Raw genomic sequence first — 25950 nt, 5'->3', positions numbered from 1 at the left:
GAGATCGAGACCATCCTGGCTAACACGGTGAAACCCCATCTCTACTAAAAATACAAAAACTTAGCCGGGCATGGTGGCGGGTGCCTGTAGTCCCAGCTACTCGGGAGGCTGAGGCAGGAGAATGGCGTGAACCTGGGAGTTGGAGCTTGCAGTGAGCCGAGATCGTGCCACTGCCCTCTAGCCTGGGCAACAGAGCAAGACTCCGTCTCAAAAAAAAAAGTGCATATTCCTCAGGCCACATCCCAGATCCAATGAATCAGAAAATCTTGCAGACTCTGTTGTAACAAGTCCATATGATTGTGATGCATTCTCAATTTTGAGAACCACTACAATATACTAATTGGTTAGGCCTGGGTCATGTGCACAACCCAAGAGCTTCAGTGTAAGTTCAACTGCACAGAAAGCACATGGAAAAGGAATCTGAGGAACTGATACCAGGGAAGAGAAAGAGCAGATGCTGTGCTGGCAAAGAGGAGAGATGCCTACTCTAATGAGATTTCCACCCAATAGTAAAGTTTCCTGTTGTTTCTAATGCCATTATTTCTCAGAACACTGCCGGTTATGTTGCCCTCCAGAAAAACCAATGTTTCAATTAAGCAAATATATTTTCCTCTAGGATAGTCTAAATGTCATCTGCCAATGGGGGATGGCCAACCTTGAAAGGTTTCCAGACCATATTATTTTCTTATCAGATAATTCCTGAATTCATAGGAAATAGTCTAATACAATTAAAGCCTTCAATAGTAAGCCCCACTTCTCCCCTGTGATAATAGATTCACATTGCTGCAAAAGTTCTCAGTGAAAATGACAGTAATGCTTACAGAATTTTAGGGAAGATAGCCAGCACTGCAGTATTATCCAAAATAATTTTAGAACATTTTTTTTTTTTTTTTTAAATAAAACACCTAACAAAGGAGGTGAGTGTAGCTTTTCGTACTGCCATAGTTTCTTGTTTTTGTTTTTTACTTGACTGGGGACATTTACACTTATTACCCAGGGGAAGACAGTAGACTGCATGCCAGTTTTTCTCAATTTATCTGCTCACAAGAATCCCCTGGGCACTTGTTATAAATACAGCCCCTAAGGTTCTTTTTCAGGATGTTCATATTTGGAAAGTCAGGAATGGGAAAGAGGGAATTTGTATCGCCTTAGGGAATTCTTAAGATCTGGCATGTTGAGAACACACTAATGGTGAAGAGTGAGGATGCTGGAGTCCTATGGTATGGGCTCAAATCATACTTGTAACTCCTGCAAGCTGAGGAAAAGCTAATACCACCTCATCACAGCTCAAATGTCACTTGCCATGAGTACTGTTTGTTGCTGGTGTTCTTTTTCTACTCTCTGGAAGAATCTGCCTGATTCACCTTCTTATTTCTTATGTTACAGATAGAAGACATGCAGTGGGGTAAAGGAGTCCGAGAGATACCTCCCTCAGTGTGCACACTACCATGTAAGCCTGGACAGAGAAAGAAGACACAGAAAGGAACTCCTTGCTGTTGGACCTGTGAGCCTTGCGATGGTTACCAGTACCAGTTTGATGAAATGACATGCCAGCATTGCCCCTATGACCAGAGGCCCAATGAAAATCGAACCGGATGCCAAGATATTCCCATCATCAAACTGGAGTGGCACTCCCCCTGGGCTGTGATTCCTGTCTTCCTGGCAATGTTGGGGATCATTGCCACCATCTTTGTTATGGCCACTTTCATCCGCTACAATGACACGCCCATTGTCCGGGCATCTGGGCGGGAACTCAGCTATGTTCTTTTGACGGGCATCTTTCTTTGCTACATCATCACTTTCCTGATGATTGCCAAACCTGATGTGGCAGTGTGTTCTTTCCGGCGCGTTTTCTTGGGCTTGGGTATGTGCATCAGTTATGCAGCCCTCTTGACGAAAACAAATCGGATTTATCGTATATTTGAGCAGGGCAAGAAATCAGTAACAGCTCCCAGACTCATAAGCCCAACATCACAACTGGCAATCACTTCCAGTTTAATATCAGTTCAGCTTCTAGGGGTTTTCATATGGTTTGGTGTTGATCCACCCAACATCATCATAGACTATGATGAACATAAGACAATGAACCCTGAGCAAGCCAGAGGAGTTCTCAAGTGTGACATTACAGATCTCCAAATCATTTGCTCCTTGGGATATAGCATTCTTCTCATGGTCACATGTACTGTGTATGCCATCAAGACTCGGGGTGTACCAGAGAATTTTAATGAAGCCAAGCCCATTGGATTCACTATGTACACGACATGTATAGTATGGCTTGCCTTCATTCCAATTTTTTTTGGCACCGCTCAATCAGCGGAAAAGGTAAGTGAAAATGCACATCATAACATGTTTTTTGAAAATGTGTTGATATTTGTAAGTACTGAAACCAAATTGATTGTATAAAGTAAGAAGTTCTCTATATGCTGAATGGTATTCCCAAGAGTAGAGAACCAATTCAAGGTCTAGTAGGCTTCAGTGCTCTCCAATTCAAGGTCTAGTAGGCTTCAGTGCTCTAAGAATCTAAAACTGAGCCACATTCATTCCACTGGAAACCAACCAGATGTAGCCTTTTCAAATTAATTAAATTATAGAATTATTAAATGTAATGAGAGATTATCTAGTATAAAATTATCTAATCTATCTAAAATAACCCTTCATACTCATGTATTCCCCACCTTCTCCACTTACCCACATATTTTTTGGGGATAGGAAAAGAAGAGCATAGTACCTTCTCCTCCAGGTGGGAGTGTGTGATGGTCATTATTATCACCAGTGTAAATGCTCTCTCTCTCTTCCTAGTGGCTACCTAGGCTATTGCTGTCCATTGCATCTAGTACTCAAGCTTTACAACAGAGTAGAGTTGCCCAGTTGTATATGCACAATATATACCCAGGTGGGTGACTATAGGAAAGATTTGGTTAGCATTTCACCGTAGTCTTCCTACAACTAGATGGACATTAATCACATCCAGCAATTCATAGTGAGATCAGAGACGTGACTTTCTAAAAGAGAAAGAGTCAATATTTGATGCAGAGCTAGTGTCATCAAGCTGTGAAACTTTGAGGCCAACATATTTGCTAGTTCACATGCACCTTCCAGGTAGTTACAAGTCTTGTGAATCTTTGATTTAGACAATTCTATGGCAGATTCCGACATGATTCTTACACATCTGACTTCTATACTCACCCACGTGGCTATAGTTTCATGTAATATCAACCCTAATATATTGATACTGATAAGATATGGTGTCTTTCACTGGATGTAGGCAGCTCTGGCACGTTAGTACAACTGTGACCTAAAGTTCCAACTGACATACTTAGCACAAGAGGGCCTAGGGATAGCTTGATTAGATGTTAGGGCATCGGGGGGTCTAGTCTGCTTCCATGTCACTTTGGATAAATCTCAGAAACATTCAGGGACTTAAGTGGGAAAAACAAGGATTGACTTAGAATGTCTAAAAATTTACAACAACCTGTGTATCCCAGAATTAGATTACTCTAGTTTTTCTTTGTTACCTCTATTCTCCATATAATCATACAAAGGATTAATGGCATCTAGTTTTCCAGCTGAAAAGATGTGTTTTACCTAAATTGTGTAATTCAGAGGGGCTATAATTTTGAACTGTGTTTTTCTAAAAGTAAGTATTTCATGAAGCCACACAGAATCTAAAATCAAGGAGAGTGAATAGTTACAGATTATGGTTTTAGTCATAAAGTAGTTTAGAGAAAGTTCTTCTAAAATATATGCTCAATAAGCGTAGCATGTTTCAATTTCATAATGTATGTTTACTGTCTGTGAAACCAACTTGAATATCATTTTATTTCTTCTGTGTATTCCTGGGCCAAGGGGATAGTAAAATATGAGTTAGAGTGGTAAAATACAATAGAGAGAAGAAAAAAAAAATCCCCAAATATATGCTGGTAAGTTGATAACTATTGAACTTTTTATAGGGAATGATGAGTATCATAAAAGCCTATGGAGATAGTAATTATTTTGTTATTAAAACAACTCAATACCTCATGCAACAGGTTAAAGACATAAAACCTTTCCAATAAGTTTATTCTTGAGGAATATAAAAAGAAAAACTAATTATAGTGGTTTTATAGATGAGTCTGATTGTAATGCCTGTTTGACAATATATGTCTCTACCATTTCATTTTTCATTTCTAGTCATGATTATGGATCTTTTCAGTAAGGTCGCAGTTATAATTTATACATTCATTTAAAAACCTGAAATTGAAACAAGGTTTCAGGAATTGAATTCTAGTTGTTCTAGAGAACAATGGGTTGGTAGAATTGGAGTGTGGGGAAATCTAAGCTGTCTTCAAGCAGTATGCTTTTTATACCAGAGTTTTAGAAGGCACATATTTTTCTTTGGGTATTCTCAATAGGTTATGAAATTTTACGTGGTTGATTGACACAATTAAAGGCACAGAATTGCCAAATGGGAAGAGTAAGTTATTATATGAAAATGCACATCCACTTATAGGCATATGGCTAGAGAAGCATGCACAACCAATGAGAAAATACCAGCATGTATACATGAAACTATGGCATTTAAAATGTGGAAAGTGGCACATTATCAAAGAGATCACATCAGAAGGGATTTTTGCCAAGCCGGCAACCTACACAATCACAGCTTTTTCATTTTTCTTTAGATCTAACAGTTTAAGTGTTTTAAATCAAAGAGTTATAACAGGAAAAATAAGATTAGGCAGTGAGTTCAGTAATAACAATTTACTGTTTCAAGAAATTGAATTTATATTGATTATGCTAGGAATAGCTGTAAAAACTTCTGTCAAATGTATTAGCACAACATAAAGAGCAAGCAGTGTTCTTTTCCTTTTTTTTTTTTATTTTTTATTTTTGCAAAATATTAACCCCCATGAAGTTTATTTTCGCTTTTGTTAAGGAGGATATGGGAGACCACTACTATCTTGTTTTATCATTGTTAACCCCATGACTTCCAGAATGAGCATCTTACCACGTGGCCAGGGATGGAAGTGGTGAACTTTAACCACAAAGGAATGATTCCAGCTTCAGGAATTATATTTAGGTGATGTAATGATGCAAGAACACACTAAAACTGGTACATCAATAGCACAGTAGAATCTGGCTGGCCCAGTGTGATATGATAACATCCCATTATTTTGTTCTGGCACTATCTGTTGAGGACTAGAATATTTTCTATAAAAAGCAAAAGCTTGCCTTGTGTTTGTATTATACAGAGAGTTGCACATCTAGGAAAAGAAGTATGCTTCAGGTAGGGAACATGCAGCCTACCCCGTCAAAATCTGAAAAATTCTATAGATGATATGTTCATCTGGAGCTTTGTAGCCAGTTATTGCCTGAAGAGCTTTCTAGGTAAGTCAACATATCCTTATACACAGGCAGGGAGACATGCTTTGTGCAATGTCACTCTACAAAGGGAAAATGATCTTGATACACAAGGAATGGGATCATAGGTTCTCAAAGGTCTTCCTCTGTGTACAAGTGTATTTGTTTAGATAGGAGGATGGTAAGAAGAGGAAAAAGAAAAAGATTGAGGCAATTGAAGGGCAGAGAAAATTGCTAAAAAAGAAAGTGGTTTGAAGAAAGAATTGTGTCCTCTAAAATGGCACCCATAGGCCACTTTTCGGTGCATATTATAACAGAACCAGAGTACATTACAAAACTTAAGTAACTTGATTTCCACTGGAGCCTTTGGTCACTAAGTCACCGAATTGGGGTAACTATAGGCAAACTTTGAGCCAGTTCAGGGTTCTTACCTCAGTGGTTCTTCAAATTGTGTTCATGTTCATGATCATCCCCTGAGGAATTTAACAAATTGTCACATGTCTCCCCAACCCTGTAATCCCCTACTGATTCGACAGGTCTAGAATGGGGCATAGAACTATTCACTTTTCAAGTTTGCTGGAAAAATACCAGTGGACACCAACCATACTTTTTAAAAGCCTTACTACTTTCTTCCCATTTACAGAAGACATCCTGTAAATATTTACTTGATTCTTAACTTCAGAACCTTTGGGAATCAATTAACTCCCATTTCAAGCAAAGCGAAGGTCCAGAAATCAAGGAACCAGGAGATCAGAAAGACACTAATCCACAGTCAAAGACAAAGTCAAAGATTAGAATGTCTAAATGAAGCATCAGTCCCAAGGCTTGGGCCAGAGACCATTAAAAAGTCAGAACCAAGTCCCTGGTCTTGGGACCAGAGATACCAATAGAATAGGTAGACAGTGGTGTTCCCCAGCAGTATTTCTTGTGAGGCTGAGAATATAGACCAAGAACTCTTGATCTTCTGCATGTAACAGATAGCCCCTCAGAATCTGAACACAAAGTAAAAACTGCCCAGAACTAATACAAGGATCAGAAATATTTGGCAGGTAGATAAATGTTTCTCCATCCATACCCGAGGCAGACATCACTAATCAATTATGACACACTTCCCGTGTACTCTAGTATGGTCTTGAAATCTTTTTCTATACAGTTTTAAGACAAGGACTATTAACAAATCAGAACTGGAATTTGAAATCCATTGCTATTTCTGATTTAGTTTCGGATTCTTGATACTTCTTCCCATTCAGCTGTTTGCTGTCATTGTGTGAGAACCAATGATAGTCTTCATAAAGATTAATCTACTTAAAGAATAGTCAGGGAATTGGGGTGTGCTTTAATTCTTGTTGGTTTTGTCTCTGATTACAAACCTTTTTTGTTAAATTGCCAAATGCCATACAGCAAGGAGCAGCCCTGGTTCTCTTAGGAAGCTATATATTAGTTTATGCTTCTGTACTATTTGATTTGCTTAAATTTTTCTCATGGTATTTCAGTAATTAAACTTACAATGCATGTACTGTGTCCCTGGTACTCTGTTAAGGACTGTAATGCAGAGATAAAACAGTGTTCTTTTCCATTAGGAACTCATACACTAATGGTCAACATAGGTCTTCAAACAAACACTGAATAAGTGTGAGAAATATGACAGTTGTAGCACAAAGAATGAAGGACAGGCACATGGAGAAGGAGCTTCACAGAAAATATGACAAGTGGACTAAAATTTAGAGGCAGAAAAAAGTGGCATAACAATGTAGTAACAAATTATATTACATGTTAAAAAGTGAGGGACAGTGTTTTCAACACATAGCACATAGAGAAGAGACAGATTGCACTTACACGGACTTTGACTCTTATAAAATGTGAGAGTATAATCAGAATTAATGAAACATCATTTTATGTGCAAATTTTGGAATAATGTGAATTCCAAATTAACTTTTGGCAAGAGTCACATCTTTTCCATATAGTGGGTCAAGTTAATTTAAAATATTGTAGCTTGTAAGCTGAAATACCTATTCTACCTTAAGAGGAATTATTGACTTATGTGCCTGTTGAATTCTGCATGATCTTTCCTCTGATGCAATTCCACCACCCTCTCGTTTTGTAGGGCTTGACTCTATAGCAGAGGCAAAGATATGGTAAAAAGCAGCAAAGCCAAATTGTGAAGGGTTCTGTTTGAATTTTCTCCTTGAAGCTATGAAGAGTCAGCAGAAATTTCTAAATGTGGGAGAAATGTGAGCATAGGGTAATTTGAAATGAGAATTTTAGAAATAGTGCTTGAGGGTGAAAAGCAGCTAGAGGTAAGAAAACTAGTTGAGTATCTATTATAATAATTTGACAAAAGATGGCACTGGTTTGAAGAAAGCTTAAGGGACTGGAAGAGATGGAGCAGATTTGAAAGCTATTTTGGACTTTTTAAGCATTAAGAAAATATGTGAGTAGAGTAAGTCTTATCTTTTGTGTTATGTTGTTTTGTTATTTCAATAGAAATACAGTTTTCAAAATTTGTTTAATTTAGAAAATAACACTGCCCACTATTTTTTTTTTTTTTTTTTTTTTTTTTTTTTGGAGACAGAATCTTACTCTGTTGCCTACGCTGGAGTGCAGTGGCATGATCTCGGCTCACTGCAAGCTCTGCCTCCCAGGTCCGTGCCATTCTCCTGCCTCAGCCTCCAGAGTAGTTGGAACTACAGGTGCCCGTCACCACGCCTGACTAATTTTTTGTATTTTTAGTGGAGACGGGGTTTCATTGTGTTAGCCAGGATGGTCTCGATCTCCTGACCTTGTAATATGCCCACCTCAGCCTCCCAAAGTAATCTCTATTATCAACAACAACTAGCCAAAGAAAGAGAACTCTCATTATCCCACATCCTAGAGACAATCATTGTCCAATCATCCGGTTGTAACTTCCAGCCATATAAACATAAACATATTTACACACATACCCAAACTTATTTTAAAACAAAAATCCATATTTTCTCTTCTAACATGCTTAGTAAGAATCTTCACCTTGCTTTGGAACACAGGAGAGAGAGGTGTCCCAGTACATAGTTTTTGCTGATGCCGTTGGTGCACTCATGCTGTGATAGGAACTCATACTGGTTGCTGAGGTCTTGCTTCTGCTGTTTGGTTTTGTCTGTTCGTGTTTCTATCAGAAGCCTATGAAACTATTTTCTTTCTGTTGCCTGCTGTGACCTTGGTGATAACTGAGTTTCTCTCTAAACAGCTGTCAGAAACCAGCTGTTTGCAAGGCTAGTGTTAGTAGTGGCTTGGGATGGTGCAGTCCTTTTTCTTCCTGCCATAATGAATCAACTAATTTCAGATGCAGTCACCTAGGATAAATGGAGTCCCAACCATCTTAGACCCTTGCTTTAGCTAGAATAGCTACTTCAGCAGGTAAATATCAAGGGCTTGTATAAAACTGAACTGAGCTAAAACAAATAAGGGAATAGCTTACAACATTAAAAGAAAGGCTTTAATCGCTGAAAGTTTGAACAGAGAGATACTCAGAAAGAGAAATTCCTTCTAAAAGGGAAGACTCAACAACAGACCTTGAATCTTCCTGCCACCTCCCATGGAGAACTCCCTGGAGCTCACTTCTCCCCCTAGGTTTCTTGCACTTTGAGACCTCAGCCACTAAGAGACACAGCCATAGGAACCCAGGCCTCACCTTTATAAGCAGAACTGGGATAAAATGACACATTTCCGTTCCCTAGCTTTTCTCAAAGCATTACAGACCATCTTTCATTTTCAGAGAGAATCTTTCTCAAAGCACAGGAAACCATAACAGAGCATGGTGTGCTGATGGGCACTCAGGGGACTGCCAAATCCTCGGCTCCATAGACTATAGGTCACAATACCGGCCCAACTGTGAATTCTTTCCAGTCTCATTTACCCTCTTTTCTTCTGGTCCTAGAAGCTGGTTTATTTGGGCATTTTCTTCTACTCTACCATCCTATACTGCTTTGAGCCTAATCATTGTACATTCTGGATATATCACGTAACTTATTTGGTCTTCACTTCTTTCCTCTTTACCATAGGTCTAATTATTCCTACATCTAGGTTTAAGTAAAATAAAATATTTAAATTGCTTAGCATACAAACTTAAAAGACTGATGATGCAAGATGCTAATGAGGATAAAGAACAACTAGAATGCTCATATACTGCCAGTGGGAATATAAAAACATGGTACAAGGGCTTTGGAAAACAGCTTGGCAGATATTTTTAAAAATTAAACATATACCTACCATACTGCTCCAGCCATTCCTCTTATGTATTTTACCCAAGAGAAAAGAAATAGTGTATTCATGTAAAGACTTGTACATGAGGATTTTTTTTTTTTTTTTTTTTTGTAGCTTTATTTCTAATAGCCCCATCCTGAAAACAACCCAAGTGTTCCTGAAAAGGTAAATGGATAAACCAATTGGGATGGATTTATCTACAAAATGGAATACTACTCTGCAGTAAAAAACAATGGACCAGGCTGGGTGCAGTGGCTCACGCCTGTAATTCCAGCACTTTAGGAGGCTGGGGTGGGTGGATCACTTGTGGTCAGGAGTTCAAGAGCAGACTGGCCAACATGGTGAAACCCTGTCTCTAGCTAAAATACAAAAATTAGCCAGGCATGGTGGTGTGCATCTGTAAACCCAGCTACTTGGGAGGTGGAGGCATGAGAATTGCTTGAACCCAGGAGGCAGAGGTTGCAGTGAGCCAAGATCACACCACTGCACTCCAGCCTGGGCAACAGAGCCAGACTCTGTCTCAAAAAAACCGCAATGGACAATTGATGCATTGAGCAGCATGGATAAATCTTCAAATAATGTTGATTAAAAGACCCCAGACATAAAAGAATATATACTGTATGATTCAATTTATATCAATTTTTAAATATCCAAATTAATCTGTAGTGACAGAAATCAGATATTGTCTGTGAATAAGCAGGGAAGGGCTGAAGAATTACAAAGGGGCATAAGAAAATTTTGGGGGTAATATATGTTCACTCTCCTGATTGTGGAGGTGGATTCACAGATATATAAGTCAAAATTGATCAATTTGCATACTTCAACATGAATAGCTTATTATATATTAATTATACCTCCATAAACCCATGACAAATTGCTTTGTACAGAAACCCTTCTCCTTCTCTCCTCTTCCTCTTTTTTTTCTTGAAATGTAATCATTAAGTGGCCTTATGCCAACTGGCCTATTTGCACAGTACTGAACCTAGAGATATATTTGTAATGATATTAGAATTGTGCAAATTAGAGTATTTCAAGCTCTTTAAACGCTCTCTACCACATGGTAAATGCTCAGTAAAGGATAACTTTGTTCTTCTGCCCTAGGTTCCCCTTAGTAAAATATGTCTATCTAGGCATTGGCAGGAGGGTCCCCAGAAGGTAAAATAGTCACATATCTGGGGGAACTGTCAGGAGAGGCTGTAGTATAAATTAGCAGGACTGTAAGAGCTGACACTGGAGAGACAGGTAGAGGTAAAGCCCTAGAAGATCCTGTGTGCTCTATTAAGGAGCTTGGACTTTGTTCTTTAAACAAGGGGAGAAGTATTTCAATGATTTATAGGATAGTAGTGTGACTTGCCTGGGCTTACGCTTTAGAAAATTACTCATTGCTTCTAAGTAATGGATTGCATGACAGTTAAGAGGTGAAATTTTACCCTGGAAAGACAGGCACTGGCTACCAATCATGATTTAAATGGACTTTCCCAATGCTCATATTTTTAGACCCAGGTTAGCACACAACCTGTAGGGTGCGGAAGAATGAGAAGAATCCCTTAGAGCAAAAATTGGATCAGAACTGGCAGTCACCTATAGTACCTTTACGTCCCCCTTTAGAAAGAGGCCAGCGAACCCCTCATACCAAAGAATGTTAGATGAGAACTCAGCATATGATTCTTCTCCCATCTCTGCTTCATAGGATGTTTGGTGGAGAGAAAACTTGAACATTGACTTCAATCTATGCCCTCCCTCCCCAAGTAAAGCATGAGACATTGGAATAAGACTGCAACACCATAATCATGGATGTATATTATGGGTAATCGTAAGAATTGTTGTTGAAACCTATCCGTATACTAGAAATACTGCCCATATACAGCCTTCCTTGTTTTGGTATATTCTCAGTACGTTACTACAACACTAGTTTCTTCTGGGTATAATGGATCTCTGGCTGTTGGACTGTAAGCAGTTCCTAATGAATAAAGCTATCCTCTGATGACTGGCACTTGGGGCATAAGAGTTCAGGGCACATGCCACCTGCTGTCAAGTTATGCACCTTCAGATGGCTCAGCTTGTTACCTATTATAATACATTTGGTTGCTCTCTACCCACCCAGCTCAGGACCACATTTGGCTCTATTGGTCTGACTGGGTTTGGCCATAAAGTTTTTGAGTCATAAAGCATTGAGAAGTGAACAACCTCAAATAAATAGGTATCCAATTGCAGGCTTCAAAGAGGACCCCTGTGGAATATCCCAACTCAACAAAAGCCACATTTTCCCATCTAAGTCTCATGTACGTGATAGTGTTGGGGAAGATAACAGGTTACAAATAGTCAATAGAGAGATCATAGAGCAAGGTATACTGTGGCAAGGAATGTAAAAGATAAGTTAATGCCACTAAACTAGCACTTCCTTGAAGCTCTCGATGTTTCTATATACCTGCAGGAGGAAACTCACACTCAGTAAGTAATCGGTAGAAATCTACTGGTGGACAAATGAAGGACTGAAACAAAACATGTCACTTTCCTTCTCATATTGCAGGCTCTTCATCCTCACTTTCAACTTAGATGTGATCTCACGTTAGTGATTTATTGCTTGCAAAAGACTTAGATTGTTTCCAAAAAAGGCTCGATTTATATATAAGGAGTCAGTTGTTCACACTTGGGAGATTCTGGCTAACAGACCCAAAGCCCTAGATCAGATTGTAATGATTGGGTTTTGGCATCAAGGTCAGATATTTAAGTTGGCGAAATCTGCCTTCCAATTCTGTCAATTCCGTTGTGTTTCTCTGGTAACCTTCCCAGTTCCCTGTCAAAGTTACTGGGTTGAGGCATCATGGCCAAATTAAATTGTTGATGAGGTGAAGGCTGCTGCCTGGTGTGACACCAAATGCCGGATGAATGGAGCCCTTGGTTTTAACCCAGCAATCAGATCATTCTCTTTTATTTTCATGTTCTAGATCTTGAGGTATGGAAGTACCTTGTGCATTATTTTTTTTTAAAGAAATTAACTGAGGAGTAAAGAACCACATAGATGTTTCTACTGCCATATACTGAGGTTCAACTTAAATGCTGATCTTTTTTTCCCAAATCTTTAGTGAGTGGACAGCATAGGGATAAGAGTTTTTTGTTGTTGTTGTTGTTGTTTGAGACAGAGTCTCCCTCTGTCCCCCAGGCTGGAGTGCAGTGGCCAGATCTCAGCTCACTGCAAGCTCTGCCTCCCGGGTTCATGCCATTCTCCTGCCTCAGCCTCCTGAGTAGCTGGGACTACAGGCGCCCGCCACCTCGCCCACCTAGTTTTTTGTATTTTTTAGTAGAGACGGGGTTTCACCAGGATGGTCTCAATCTCCTGACCTCATGATCCGCCCGTCTCAGCCTTCCAAAGTGCTGGGATTACAGGCTTGAGCCACCACACCCGGCTGGGATAAGTGTTTTATAAGGCCTTGGAACCTTTGTATTAGTTTCTAAATTGGGACATTACCCAGTTACAGTGTACTAAGAATGGGTCAGAATCTTAAGATGCTTCATTGTTGACAATATGGCAACAGTAAATAAACAGTAGAGGCAAGTTAATGGCACAGTCCTTGGACTGAAATCTCTAGAAATGGCCAGGTAAGAGGAGACGTCCCATATTATTCCAGGGTTGAGAGCTGTGTGGATGATTGGTAAGCAAGCTTATTGAATTTTAGATCCTAATAAAGGGGTTTGGGAAATGAAAGGAATCATCATTTGATTTTCTCATAGAAATCCAGCTTCCCACTGCAGTTGTTAGGAAAAGAAAATGTAAGGAAATGATTTCTTAATGGTGACACTGACAATCAGTCTAGCTGATGCAGAAGCACTGGTGTCTATAACAGGTCCTCTGATGCCTAAAATTGAAAATTGTCTCTCTGATGTGCCTGTGTGCTCCCATTCAGCTTTATGTTTCAATTGATTGCTTGACTTATAACCAACGGAGGTTTTTTGATCCAAGGCCTCCCTTCATACAGGTCTAAAAAAAAACCCTGACTAGTAGATGTTCTGAAACAGCAACTAAGAAAGGTTTTTGTTCCCTGTAGTGATACTATCTTTATTCCTTCAGTGCCTACCACCCCTGAGCTAGATATTCTAGGAGATTGAGTTTTAAAATAATTTCCTTTTCATTCAGAATGTCCGCCTGTTATTTAACAATCAATTTTAAAGCACCTGTAACATGACCTGCAACCCTAACCAGTGAGGATCACATCACTTGCTTTTTAGAAAACCTTCCAGTGGTTTCTTATTGTTACTATTATTATCATTGCCTCTCTACCACCATTACAATTAGGACAGTAATCAGACTCTTTCTTAGAGCCCAGGAGGTTTAGCTCAAGATCACAAAATAGAGCCCATGGGCCTGTCCAATGAGCAACTTGTTTTTATAAATAAGGTTGGTTGGAATACAGCCGCATCCATTCATCTATGTACTGCCTATGGTTGCTTTTATTGCTACAGAGACAGAGTTGAATAGCTGTGACAGAGATTATGTGACCTGCAAAGCTAAAAGTATTTATAAACCAGAATTTTACCAGAAAAGCTTACCGGACCTGCCTTAGATAATCTGTTGCCTTCTTAGCTTTCTGACCTTCATTTCCAATTTCTTCTTATCCTTGCTGACTTCTCTTCAGTCTTGCTGGTAGTATTTCTGCTCTTGAAAACCCCAGGGCCGTTTCCTTTCCAGGACCTTGGTTCAGGATGTGCCTTCTTTATAGGAGGCTGTCACACAGACCTTCTCATGCTGTGTTCTTCTCAAAGAACTTAAAGCTCAGCCTACAGACACATATCATGGCTTCCTTAACTCTCCTCCACCCCAGCTAAAGTGAGCTCCACCCCAGTCACATTCTGTTTCTTCCTATTTATCAGTAACTTATGTCACTTACTGGTTTGTTCATGTGTACCTGTATCTCCTCATTAAAATGAAAGTACCTTAAATGCAAGGCCCTGGTCTGCCTCCAGTTCTACTTTGTATCCCTAGAGTGCTGAGCAGTGACTGGTACATAGTAAGTGTTCAATAAATCCCTGTGGATTGGATGGAAGAATGAATGAATGAATCTGTTGTGGAGTATGATACAGTTTCTACCCTCAATAAACTGTTTAGAGAGAGCCATGTACATTAATGTCTGAGAAAATAAGAAAGTAGGTTTATAGCAAGAACAGCCTGTGTGAGATCAATCTTGCTAAGGGAGTATGTCATGAAGATTGCGTAGACAAAGCTAATGGTCAAGGATGACCAAGCACTGTTAAACATAAAAAAGACTTTCTAAAATGAAGGAATTGATTTTGAAGTTATTTATTGAAATTGATTACCAATGAATATATTAAAATGTCCAATCTCATATATAATTTTTAGTCTTCAGAACAGTAAAGATGAAAACATACAGTAATACACAGTGATGGTGAGGATGTGGGAAAAATGAATATTCTTATCTATTACAAATCAATGTCCATACTGATCAAATCTTTTAAGGAGGGTAGTTTTATGCTATATACCAAAAGCTTTTAGAGTATGAATAACTTTTGACCCAGTAGTTCCATTTCTAGGATTTTTGGAAAGGGGAGAAATTAGGAACTTCCTCAAAGATAGAAGTACCAGAATGTTCACCAGAATGTAAGTAGCTAACAAAAGGGAAGTGACAGTGCATTACAGAACTTCTACAAAATATACTACTTAGAATTGTTAAAAATGATGGTGCAAATCAGAGTCCAGAACACCAATTGTTGAACATTCTCTGTGTATCAATCACTAGTCTGAACATTTCATATAGATTACCTCTTTGAAACTCCAAACTCTAAATAGGGACTTATATCATCCCCATTTACAGAGTAGAAAATAGAGGCTTACAAAAGCCTCGAAGGTCTTTCTTCTAAGGTCCCAGAGCCAGAAAGGGACAAAGAAAGTTGCTTATCAGGACCTGACTTACATAATGCTCTGGGATATGGACAATAAAAATGATCAATTATTTTGCCCTGGACAAATTACTTGATCTTTCTGGGTTTCAGTTTCCTTGTTTGTAAAATGAGAATAACAACAGTATTTGTCTCACAAGGTTTTCGTGAGGATTGAATGAGTTAATTCATTCTGTATGTATCTATATTAAAATATGCATATACATATGTGTGGGTAGCTATATCCTAGTCACTGTTGTGCATGCAGAGGAGGCATGAGCAAGTAAAAGAGATAAATTCCCAAGTCTGCATTCTAGTGGATAGAGACAGACTTTAAATGAATAAATGAAATATAAAGAGAAAATCAGACTGTGGCAAATATTTAAAAAACAGTAGATAAGAGAAGAAATACCAGGATGGGGCACACAGTCTGCTATTAGGAATAGGGACTCAGAGCAGGGCTCACTGAGAAGACGACCTTTGCACAAAGATGTAAAGAAGCAAACCCTGAGGAGATCTAAGAGAAGAGCATTCCGGGTAGAAAGACCGGCAAGTGCTGAGGCAGAAGCATGTCAAGGCTATTTGAGAAATGACTAGAAGAGTAGTGTGAGCTAGGATAGGCATGGTAGGAGATGAACCTGGAGGACACGGGGGCAGGGCGACTTGTGTATATGCCATTTGTCCACTGCTGGAGAGAAGCTAGTTTGTGTTGGAAAACATGGGGAAACTGAATTCTAGCACCAATCCTACCCTTGCACTCAGCCTAGGAACAGTTTAAACCTGAGAAGACCTGAGTGGACTGGTAACCTCTTCCACGGATAAGAGAATGGGGCTTCCACACATAATTACACAATAATGTAACAATATTTAGTAAGAGCACTTCCATGCGTGGAAGTGTTCTTGCTAGATAAAGTATCTTTTCAAAATGCATCCTTCTATGCAGCTCTGACTTGACAATAACACTTTTGCATTTAAAATACTATTTTGATGAGATCATTGCTTCTGGCAATTGCCTCACCAAATTTCTCCTTTTGGTATCATTAAATTATGATTTTATCAGGTAGCAGATGGTGAAAGAATGGCCCCATATTCATAGCCTTATATTCCAGTGATTTTGTGGTTATATCCAGTTTGCTGAGTTTTGGCACTTTCCAATTTCAAACATTTATTCATGCATCCCACTAACGTCTACAAAAAGCCACCATGTGCCACGTATGTGTTTAGGTGCCAGGGATGGAAAGGGGAACAAGACAAATACATTGCCCTCATGAAAATCATATTCTATGGAAAAGTGAGACAATGTGCAAACAAACAAATAGAAAATGATGGAAAGACAGGAAAAGTAGAGGAAGATGGGAGATAGATCTTACTGAGACTCCTATATGAGATGTGAATGGTCAGGAGGGCTTCTTGGAGGAGGTGCTCTTCAAGCATAAACCTGCATGAAATGAAATAGCAAAAGGAAAAGCAAGGGAAAAGGTGCTCAGAGGAGAGTGTGAGTGGCTTGAGAAACAGAAGCTGGAGTGTAAAGGATGGAAGTAGAAAATGGGAATGGGGTGGGGGTAGCCAGTGGCTATTTATGTAGGGCTTAGGAATTTTTTCTGAGCAAGACGGGGAAAAAAATGGGAAGCTTTAGAAACTGATTTATGTTTTAGAATGACCACTTGGACTGTTGGTAAGAAGAAAACTGTGGAGGAGCAAGAGTAGGGTCAGGGAGGCCAGATAGAAGTTTCCCAAGCACCTGCACATTTGATAGAGCTTCCAAAATTACACCCTTGACACAATCCACAGAAGGGGAAGCAAACCACTGAAAGTGATTTACTCACAATATAAGCATCATACTTTCCTAGCTTTGGGGAACTCATTTTATCAACTCAATTATGTAGGCAAGTTCTACAACTTCCAGGAAGTGAGCAAATCTTACAGGCAATGTCCCAAGGCTACTGACCCCAATTCTTTCTTCCTTTCTTCTGAAGTGATGTGACTATTCCAAGTCTCATTCACCTGTCCAGTGGCCATCTGAGATAGTTCCCAGACAGCAAATTAGCCCCCTAGGCTTTGTTTAAAAAAATCCCTCATTGATTCAGCAAATTTTATTCCGCACCTTGTTGTGTCCAGGTGCCATGAATCATAACCACAATGTAGGTCCATGCAGGTTGTATTTTGCATCCTGTGTAATGCCAGGGACTGCTATTCACAGAGGTTATGATGAGAATGCCACCCCATGGAGTTGTACGATGTGTTGCCTGCATAACTGCACCCTGTAGCCCTGCCAGTGTGCTAGGCACTGGGGATAGGAACAAGACATCATATTTTTGGTTCACCATGTTCCCAGGTTAGAGTGATTGCCCTTTTACTTGGCATCCTAATGAGTTCATTTGGTTTTCACCATCCTCTGTGTAAATACAAACATGGGGTTACTGACAGCAGGGTGCATTTCCAAAAATGCAAAACTTCCAAACCTGTCTTCCCGACAGGCCTCAGCGGTATTCATTCTGGAAACCCATCAGAAGCATTTCAGATCAAAGCAGGTTACAGAGGTGAGCCGCAGCCAGGGATGATTTGAGATTCCAGACACATCCTGACCACCATCTGGGCCTCTGCAAAAGCATCTGCAGGCTCTTTTCAAAGCTCAGGGCCCCCACACAGAGCGCAGGAAGAGATATATGGTCTAGGAGAAACCAGCAGATGGTGAGTTACCCAACTTCTTATGAGGTTAAAAGTGTCAACCCATCATTGTGGAAGGGTGGGTAAAAGTGCCTTCTATTCCCCAGTCTTCCTTTCTGTGTGTGTGTGTGTGTGTGTGTGTACATGTGTATTTCTGATGCAATCCTCATTTTCTTATCCTGTGTCCTCTTGTGCCTTCTATTGCAAAGAAATGTTCTATTCAGTCAATTGCTGATTGATGCATTCATTCAATATGTATTTACAAATATCAACTTTGTGCCTGGCACTATCTAGGCCTTGGGGACAGTGAACAACATTGACAAAGTTAGTGCTTCATGAAATCTACATAGTAATTGGATAAAGCTACACATCATTTTGGATAATGATATGTGCTCTGAAGAGACAAAGACAGGTGCATGAGAACAGAGAATGACTGGAGAGAGCAGGGCTACTTCTGATTGGTAGTCATGAAAGGCTTCAGTGAGGAGGTAATACATGAGCTGAAGTAGTAATGAGAAGAACCTGGAAGCAAACATAATTGGTTAAACTCCTTTACATGGCTCTGCTAGATACTTTCCTCTTTCTTCTTTTTGTCAAATCCTTGTTGAATGTGTACATTATGGGATAAAGTAGACAATTCAAATATGAGTGTGTAATATATCGGTTGCTTGAATGCTGTGATATGATGGGAGGGAGAGTGAGAGAGTGGTTAAATTAATGAAATATGAGTATATAATATATCAATTGCTTAAATGCTGTGATGTGGTGGGAGGGAGAGTAAGAGGGTGGTCAGGGACACTATCTTGGAGGTGGGAGTATTCTTGAATAGAGAACAAAGCGAGAGGAGGGAGTCATGAATATAACTGGAGATGGGAGTAGGGAAGAGTGCCCAGGCCAGAGATGAGCAAATGCAAGGGCAGGTAGGCACCAAGGCAGGGGTAAGACTGGCAAGAGGAGCAGTAAGGAAGCTCCTGTGTCTGCAGTGAACAGGCAGTAAAGAGTCCAGGAGGGGGCAGGATCCTGATCCCTTGACATTGTATAGGCCGTGAGGGGAAATTTCAGTTTTATTTTGCATTGCGTGGGAAGTCATTGGATGATTTTGAGCATGATCTGACTAAACATTTTAAAGGGACCACTCTGTCTTGGAGAAGAACAGACTCTAGGGGTGAAAGTGGAAGCAGGAAGATAAGCCAGGGCACTGTTCACTGTTACAGTAATCAAGGCAAAAGACCATGGTAGCCTGGGCTGGAGGAATGAGTTAGAGGTGTTCAAAAACAGTTTTTTTTAGGGAGATGTGAAGATGAGCTAGACTTAATCTGGTGATTGATGCTATATGAGTTATAAACAAAAGGGACAAATCCAAATGACTCCACAGGTGTTGTGTGTACAGCTGTGTCAACAGTAGAGTTATTTCTGAAAAGGCAAGACTAGAGGAGACGGCAGGTTTGGCAGGAAAAAGGCAACTTTGGACGTGGTAACAAAGAGATGCTTATGAATGGTGGTAAAGATGTCAGCTAGGAGTTGAATACACAATTCTAGAATTCAGGAGAGATGCTGGGAATTATCAGACTGCCAATGATACAGGAAACCTGGAGACTAGATGAGATCATGTGGGCATAATTGTAGATAGAAAAGTAAGAATGATGCCCAAGATACTCCAATATTTAAACTAGGGAAGAAGAGGAAGTAGCAAAGGAGCTGAAAAAGAACATCGCAATAGAGAGGAGGGCAAATGAGAGGGAACAGTTACCCAAAAAGTGATTGAGGAAAGGGTGAGGAGAAAGAGGGAATGAACCGTTGTTTTTCAAATGCTGCTTAGAAGCACTAGAGCATCACACTGAGCTTATTACTGCAAAATTCAAGAGTGATTTGATGGACTGGTATTGGTGAAAGCCTGGCTAGATTGATGCTAGGGAGAATGGGAGGAGAGAGAGCTTCTGTGAGCATAATAAAGGCTTTCAAGGGGTTTCACTGTCATGATTTCGTAAAGCATATGCACAGCTGTGAGGACCCGGGTAGTAGGTGGAGAGGGTTATAGGATCGAGAGAGGGTGTCTTTAAGTGTTTGTCTGGTGAAGACAGTAATCTTGCAAGAAAAGGAAACTTTAAAGTTCAGAAGAGTGAGGAGATCATTATTACAGTGATGTGCTTGTTGTTTGTTTGCTTGGTTGGTTTTGTGACATTTTCTGTATTAGGCCGTTCTTGCACTGCTGTAAAGAAATACCTGAGACTGGGTAATTTATAAAGAAAAGAGGTTTAATTGGCTCATGGTTCTGCAGGCTTTCCAGGAAGCATGGCAACATCTGCTTCTAGGGAGGTCTCAGGAAGTTTTCAATCATGGTGGAAGACAAAGGGGATGTATGCATCTCACATGACAGGAGGAGGAACAAAAAAGAGAGTTTGGGGAGGTGCCATGCACTTTTAAATGACCAGATCTTATGAGAACCCACTCACTATTGCAAAGACAGCACCAAGCCATGAGGGATCTGCCTCAGTGACCCAAACACCTCTCACCAGGCTCCATCTCCCACACTGGGGATTATACTTCAACATGAGATTTGGGAGGAGACAAATATCCAAACTATATCCCCTTTTAAAAATGTGAAAGCCATTCTTAGCTTGTAGACCACACAAAAACAGGCTATAAATTGCCCATGGACCATAGTTTGCTGACCCCTGCAGTCCAGCAGACTGTTCCGTGATCTTCCATTACCAGACTCGAATGTACTGGATTTAGCATATGAATCCTGGGGTCATTGTGCACATGAAGGATATGAGGTTTCTATCTATTAGACAGTGCACATAAAAAGGCTTCTGATCCAGGGTACCTTTGTTTCTTGGTGTGGCTCATTTTTGGTTTGTTTCCATGAGGATGAGATCTTAAAGTATGTTTTTTGCTAGGACCATGGATGACATTAGAAGTTAGAATTACAAGTTTCAACAAATAGATCCTATAGTGCTGGCAGATACCAAGAATGCAAGAAGGCTCATCTAGGAAATAGCGTAGACCTGGGTTGACCAAAACACATCATAAATGAAGAATATGGGAAGTTGGTGATGGACAACAGATCTCTTATTACATTTGAGGCAGTTTTCTCTCCTCATCCCATTTTCTACTTCCCCAAGCAGAGAATGAGGGAAAGCCTCATTCTCTGGAAGACTAAAGGAACAAATTCCTTGACCCTAGGATACAGGTGTTTGTTTCCCGGCAATCAGCAAAATTTGCATGCAAATTAGAAGCATCTCTGGATCTTAGGACTCTTCAGTCATCAAAATCTGACATATTGCAGATAAGGAACCTACATAGAGCTGCACAGGTGTGATGCAGTAAGAGATAAATCCCCACATCCCAGTGGCGGGTAACAAAGTAAAGTTTCATGAAAGTTGGGCAGCTCTTCTCTATCCTCTAGCTGTGCTATTTGGACACATGTCCTTTGAGGTTGCAGGAGTAGGGGAACAGTGGGAGAACACCTGGGGGAGGTTGAGGAGCACATGGATATCTGATGAGCACTATCTTTGCCACAGTGAACGCTGACACCAAAAACCTGTCCTTTGATAACACAGGCAGACTCAGCTTTCATATCTAACCCATTTATCCAGCATTCTCCCCAGTAAAGATACAATGACTCTGAACCCTATAATAGAGCAAAGAAACTTTCTTTAAAATATTTTTATCAGTTATCATGAAAGGAATATCTTGCTTGTGAGGGTTGATTGCAAGGATCTTGAAGTTGTCCTTTATAAGAAAATAAAGTAGGACTTCATAATCCTTGGAACAATTATAAAATTATTTTTTAAAAAATTTCCATCTTTGCTTAAGCTTTTGAAAATCCTATTGGCAATCCTGTGTTTAATGAGGTACACTTCAAAGTGGGCTGGGTACAGATACTTCTTGACAGCACAGAAGGGCTTCTCCATGATGAAAAAATAAGTGTTTGCGTCAATAGTGAAATAATCAATAATTGACTTTGGTGGATTAAAAATGGACCATTGATGACTTGAGACATGAATTTCTTTCCGGAAGGACTACAAGCTTGAATATAATGATATAAAGATATCTTGATATCTATAGTCAATGAGACCAAAGGGCAAGGATGCAGGGACTTAAATCCTTTTCTTAAATCTCCATAAATTCCTCTTGAAAGATAATTTCTACTCAGATGTTTCAACTGGGAGGGACTGTAGAAATGATGTAGTTAAGCCCTTTTATTATACAGATCCAAGAACAGAGACTCCTATCTCAGTGACCTTCCTAGGAGCCTATCATCAGTGGCAGCAACTGATTTCATTTAATGGGCTATATGCAAATTATGTTTCCCATAAGGCACTGAGAGTACCTTGATGTCTTTACATATGACGTTTCCATTATTTTTAGTTCTAGATTTTTTATTGTAAAATTAATGTTTGCCATACAAAATTCAACACTGTGAATTTTAATATCTTTTTATTAGTCTGTTTCTTTTCATAAAACTGAAATACATTTACTTCACCCTGGCTATTGTAGGTCCCCAAAGAGGTTCAGATCACTTGATGATATATTGTGGAAATATTTTTAAGCTTTAGTCCCTGTATCCCGAGTGATGAGAAATCGTAGTCCTCAAAACATTTGTATCCAGTTTTCACATTAACACCTGGGGTGTGGGTTTCAGAAGTAGGTGTTTGTCTCTGGTCTTATATCCAGAGCTTGACATAGGGACATCTGTGCCTACTTTAGCATCCAAAGAAAGATGTCTACTCTATAGCTAGTAAAACATTGCAGAAAGAGGCAATGTTTATATGACTGATAAAGTATTTTACAGCTTTATTATGGAGGGGGGATTGTCAGAAGGACAGATAAGATTAACTGACAAAGAATCTTATACTCTTGAAAATCAGGTGGCTTAATGACAACCTGAAATCATGAAGCCCTAAGTAAGGCTGTCAATTACCTGCTGTTGATTCAGGAGCACAAAATGGAATGCTTGGTTTTCGGACTCAGATGTACATGGTCGTGGGAGGGTGGGGTCACTAGTGAGGACATAGACTATTGAGGCTTTTTGAAAGTTCCTCTTTTTTTGAGTGATACAGTGGTTTATTTCATTAGCTATCTTATCGCCTTAGGAACAATTCAACCAAACAGGTCATTTAGCATCATTCTGCAAAATATCTGAGAGACTGAAGTTTTTACTGAAGCTACTGAACTGCCCAAAGATGTTGCCATCATAGACACAATTGCTATCTGCAGAATAGGAACCCATTTTCATAGCTAAATTGTTCAGAAGGCACACAGAGGCACCATGATTTTTATGCTTCTTATTGTTTTTTTTTTTGTTATTGTTGTTTTCAGTGGATACTTAAAAATCAATTTATTTTTATTCTGGTGTGTACCAGGGGTATAGTGTTTGTTAGGATGAAAAAGCAATTTTAATTTAGTGGGAAATGGATTTTCTTTATCACAGAGAAATGTGGAATAAATGAGAGACACACCAAATAAAATTCTCATTCTAGATCCCAGGGGTTGAGGTGGTGAGATGGGGCTGGCAGAGGGACAAGTTTAGAAGTTGATAATTCTATTTGGATTTCTCCTTAGAGCTCTTAGTTGTCAATAAAAACTCTTGGTAAGCAACACAAATGACCTAGTTATGCCTGTCCTGTTGAACGGGGTATTTAGAAGCAACAGAGTATAGTGAAATAGAGTTAAAGAACCAGGGCTGCGGTAAGTTCTGCCTGTCTACCTGTGCGCCCTCTGGTGTTCTTCTCCTCTCTGGGCATCAGTTTCCCCATCATAAAATGGATTTTTAACAGTTCTTCCTTAATGTATGATTTTATGTTACCTATTAAAATGCCTTATTATTTGCCCATATCATCTTAACCAAAGTTTATTATAATTGAGAGTATAGCATCTCTGGGGAAATTTATGTTTAACTGAATCTATGGATAGGCACATTCATTTCAAAAGCCACATCTGTGATTTCTTTTGTACAGTTATTTTATTGCTATTTTGTATGCAGTTCTCTTGCTAAAGTTATTTTAGGGGTGGGAGGTGTGAGAGAGAGAAAGACAGATGGAAATAAAGCAGATAGCCAATGTCTACCAATGCAACTTTATTCATATTCCTCATTGCCACTCTCTGTGATACAGCCACACAGGCTTCAATCCCTAACACTTGCCGTGATTTGCCCTGCCATGGAGTCTTTGCACATGTTAAAACTCACAGATTCCCATCACATTACTCTTGTTGCGGCTATCTCAAAATATCATTTATGTTCATCATTATAATTGCATTATAAATGCTGGTTATTAAACCAGCTGCCTTGATCTTGTTACTTAAGGCATTAATAGAGAAGCATGTATACATAACAGTGTCAAAATTCTTAAAGCATTTTGATTACTGTCATTCAACATGTCTGACTTCTGACTTCCTTTGTAATGCTCTTCGTTTTGTCTTATGCATCTAAAGGCATTCTAAGAAGGGGTGCACAGGTTTCACCACATTTCCAAAGAGGTCTTTGGCACCACAAACCTTAAGAACCTCTACATTCGACCATAAGTGAGAGAGACAGGGGTTCTATCTGGCTATGTTAATCAAGGTTCTTGGTAAACTTCAGGTAGTAAATAAATGCATGTTGAATGAATAAATGAAAAAAAACCTCCACAAGATTGGAATATATAACCCTTAAATCAGAGATCTAGTTACTCGACATAACCATCTGAGGCTCAATGCTTAGAAGAAAAGATGCACCAAATCTTGTATCTATTTAAAATGTTTTGGGCTGCAAAGATCAAAAACCTGGCTCTAGGCGGCTTGAATACCAAGGAGATGTGTGTGTTCTCGTGTATAGGAAGTCAGGATTCAGGTTCTTTGTGGTCAGTGTCTCCAGGAGTCTTCAAGAATTCATGCTCAAAATATGCTACTGGAGCAACTGGGGCCATGTACCTCTTTGTTTCTGTCTCACAGGAAAGAGAGACCCTAACTCTCAAGCATGAGGAAATAAATTTTTCCTGTCAGTTTCCTTGAGACGAATTGGAAGTGTCTCCTTGACCAATAGTAGTTGCCAGGGTGATGCCATGTGTTCACTGGATAGGACTAATCAGTGTCCATCTCTGCAGCCAAAGAGAGGAAGAATAACGAACAATAAGCCATGCTGAAAAGAAGGAAGGGAGAAATGTTGCAAAGAAAACCAGCAGAGTGAATGGCACACAACTTGTCAGGAAAATTCATCAGGGAACACATATTAGCAGGGAAAAAAAAGTCATTCTGTTTGTTAAACAAACACTTATCTTTGGAAAACAGGATAAGGGGAGAGCATGTAAATAAAGGGATAATGCCTATGAGCAGCCCTGGCTTTGATGCCCTTGGAATGGAATTGTACACGGAAGAGGCAGGGAAAGTACAGGCATCCCATTCTTCTGAAGAAAGCTTCCCCTTCCCTCCCCTAATCAGGTGACACTTTGTGAATCAGGTTTTACACCCTGTGAAATAAAGCATGTAGAATGAGCGCCAAAATTTAACACAGCTCTTTTCTGTTTTCTCGTGTTTTATTCTTCATATTAATTTAGTATCCATCTCTCCAATTATCATCTACAGAGATGAAAGAACTGAAAGTCAGAATGCTTCTCTCTGTAATTACTTACAGATGCATATGCCTACCACCAAAAGGAGAGATACCATCTCACGAGGAAACAATCCACATCTCCTCTCTGCTCTCCCCTGCGCCCAGGCTTTCAGCATCAGGGACTACTCGGGCATAATTAGCCTTCCATTGATTCCAGAAAATGTAGTTCTCAGAATAGAAATCTTTATGAAGATGTGATTGTGGGTAATTTGCCTGTTACT

General features: G+C 39.6%; 1 protein-coding gene across 2 annotated transcripts in view; it reads left to right on the top strand.

Annotated features, from left to right (window-relative positions):
• GRM7 (glutamate metabotropic receptor 7) overlaps positions 1–25950 on the top strand; it is an 880316-nt gene that overhangs the window by 713243 nt on the left and 141123 nt on the right. For both annotated transcript variants that reach the window (XM_023218573.2, XM_023218571.1), the window contains exon 8: positions 1387–2322. In XM_023218573.2, the coding sequence (XP_023074341.1) occupies positions 1387–2322 (936 nt within the window). The remainder of the gene's footprint in view (positions 1–1386; positions 2323–25950) is intronic.

Source organism: Piliocolobus tephrosceles, chromosome 2 (assembly GCF_002776525.5).
Source record: "Piliocolobus tephrosceles isolate RC106 chromosome 2, ASM277652v3, whole genome shotgun sequence".
NCBI lineage: Eukaryota > Metazoa > Chordata > Mammalia > Primates > Cercopithecidae > Piliocolobus > Piliocolobus tephrosceles.
Note: the sequence above shows the minus strand (reverse complement) of the source record. Positions and strands in the feature narration are given on the sequence as shown.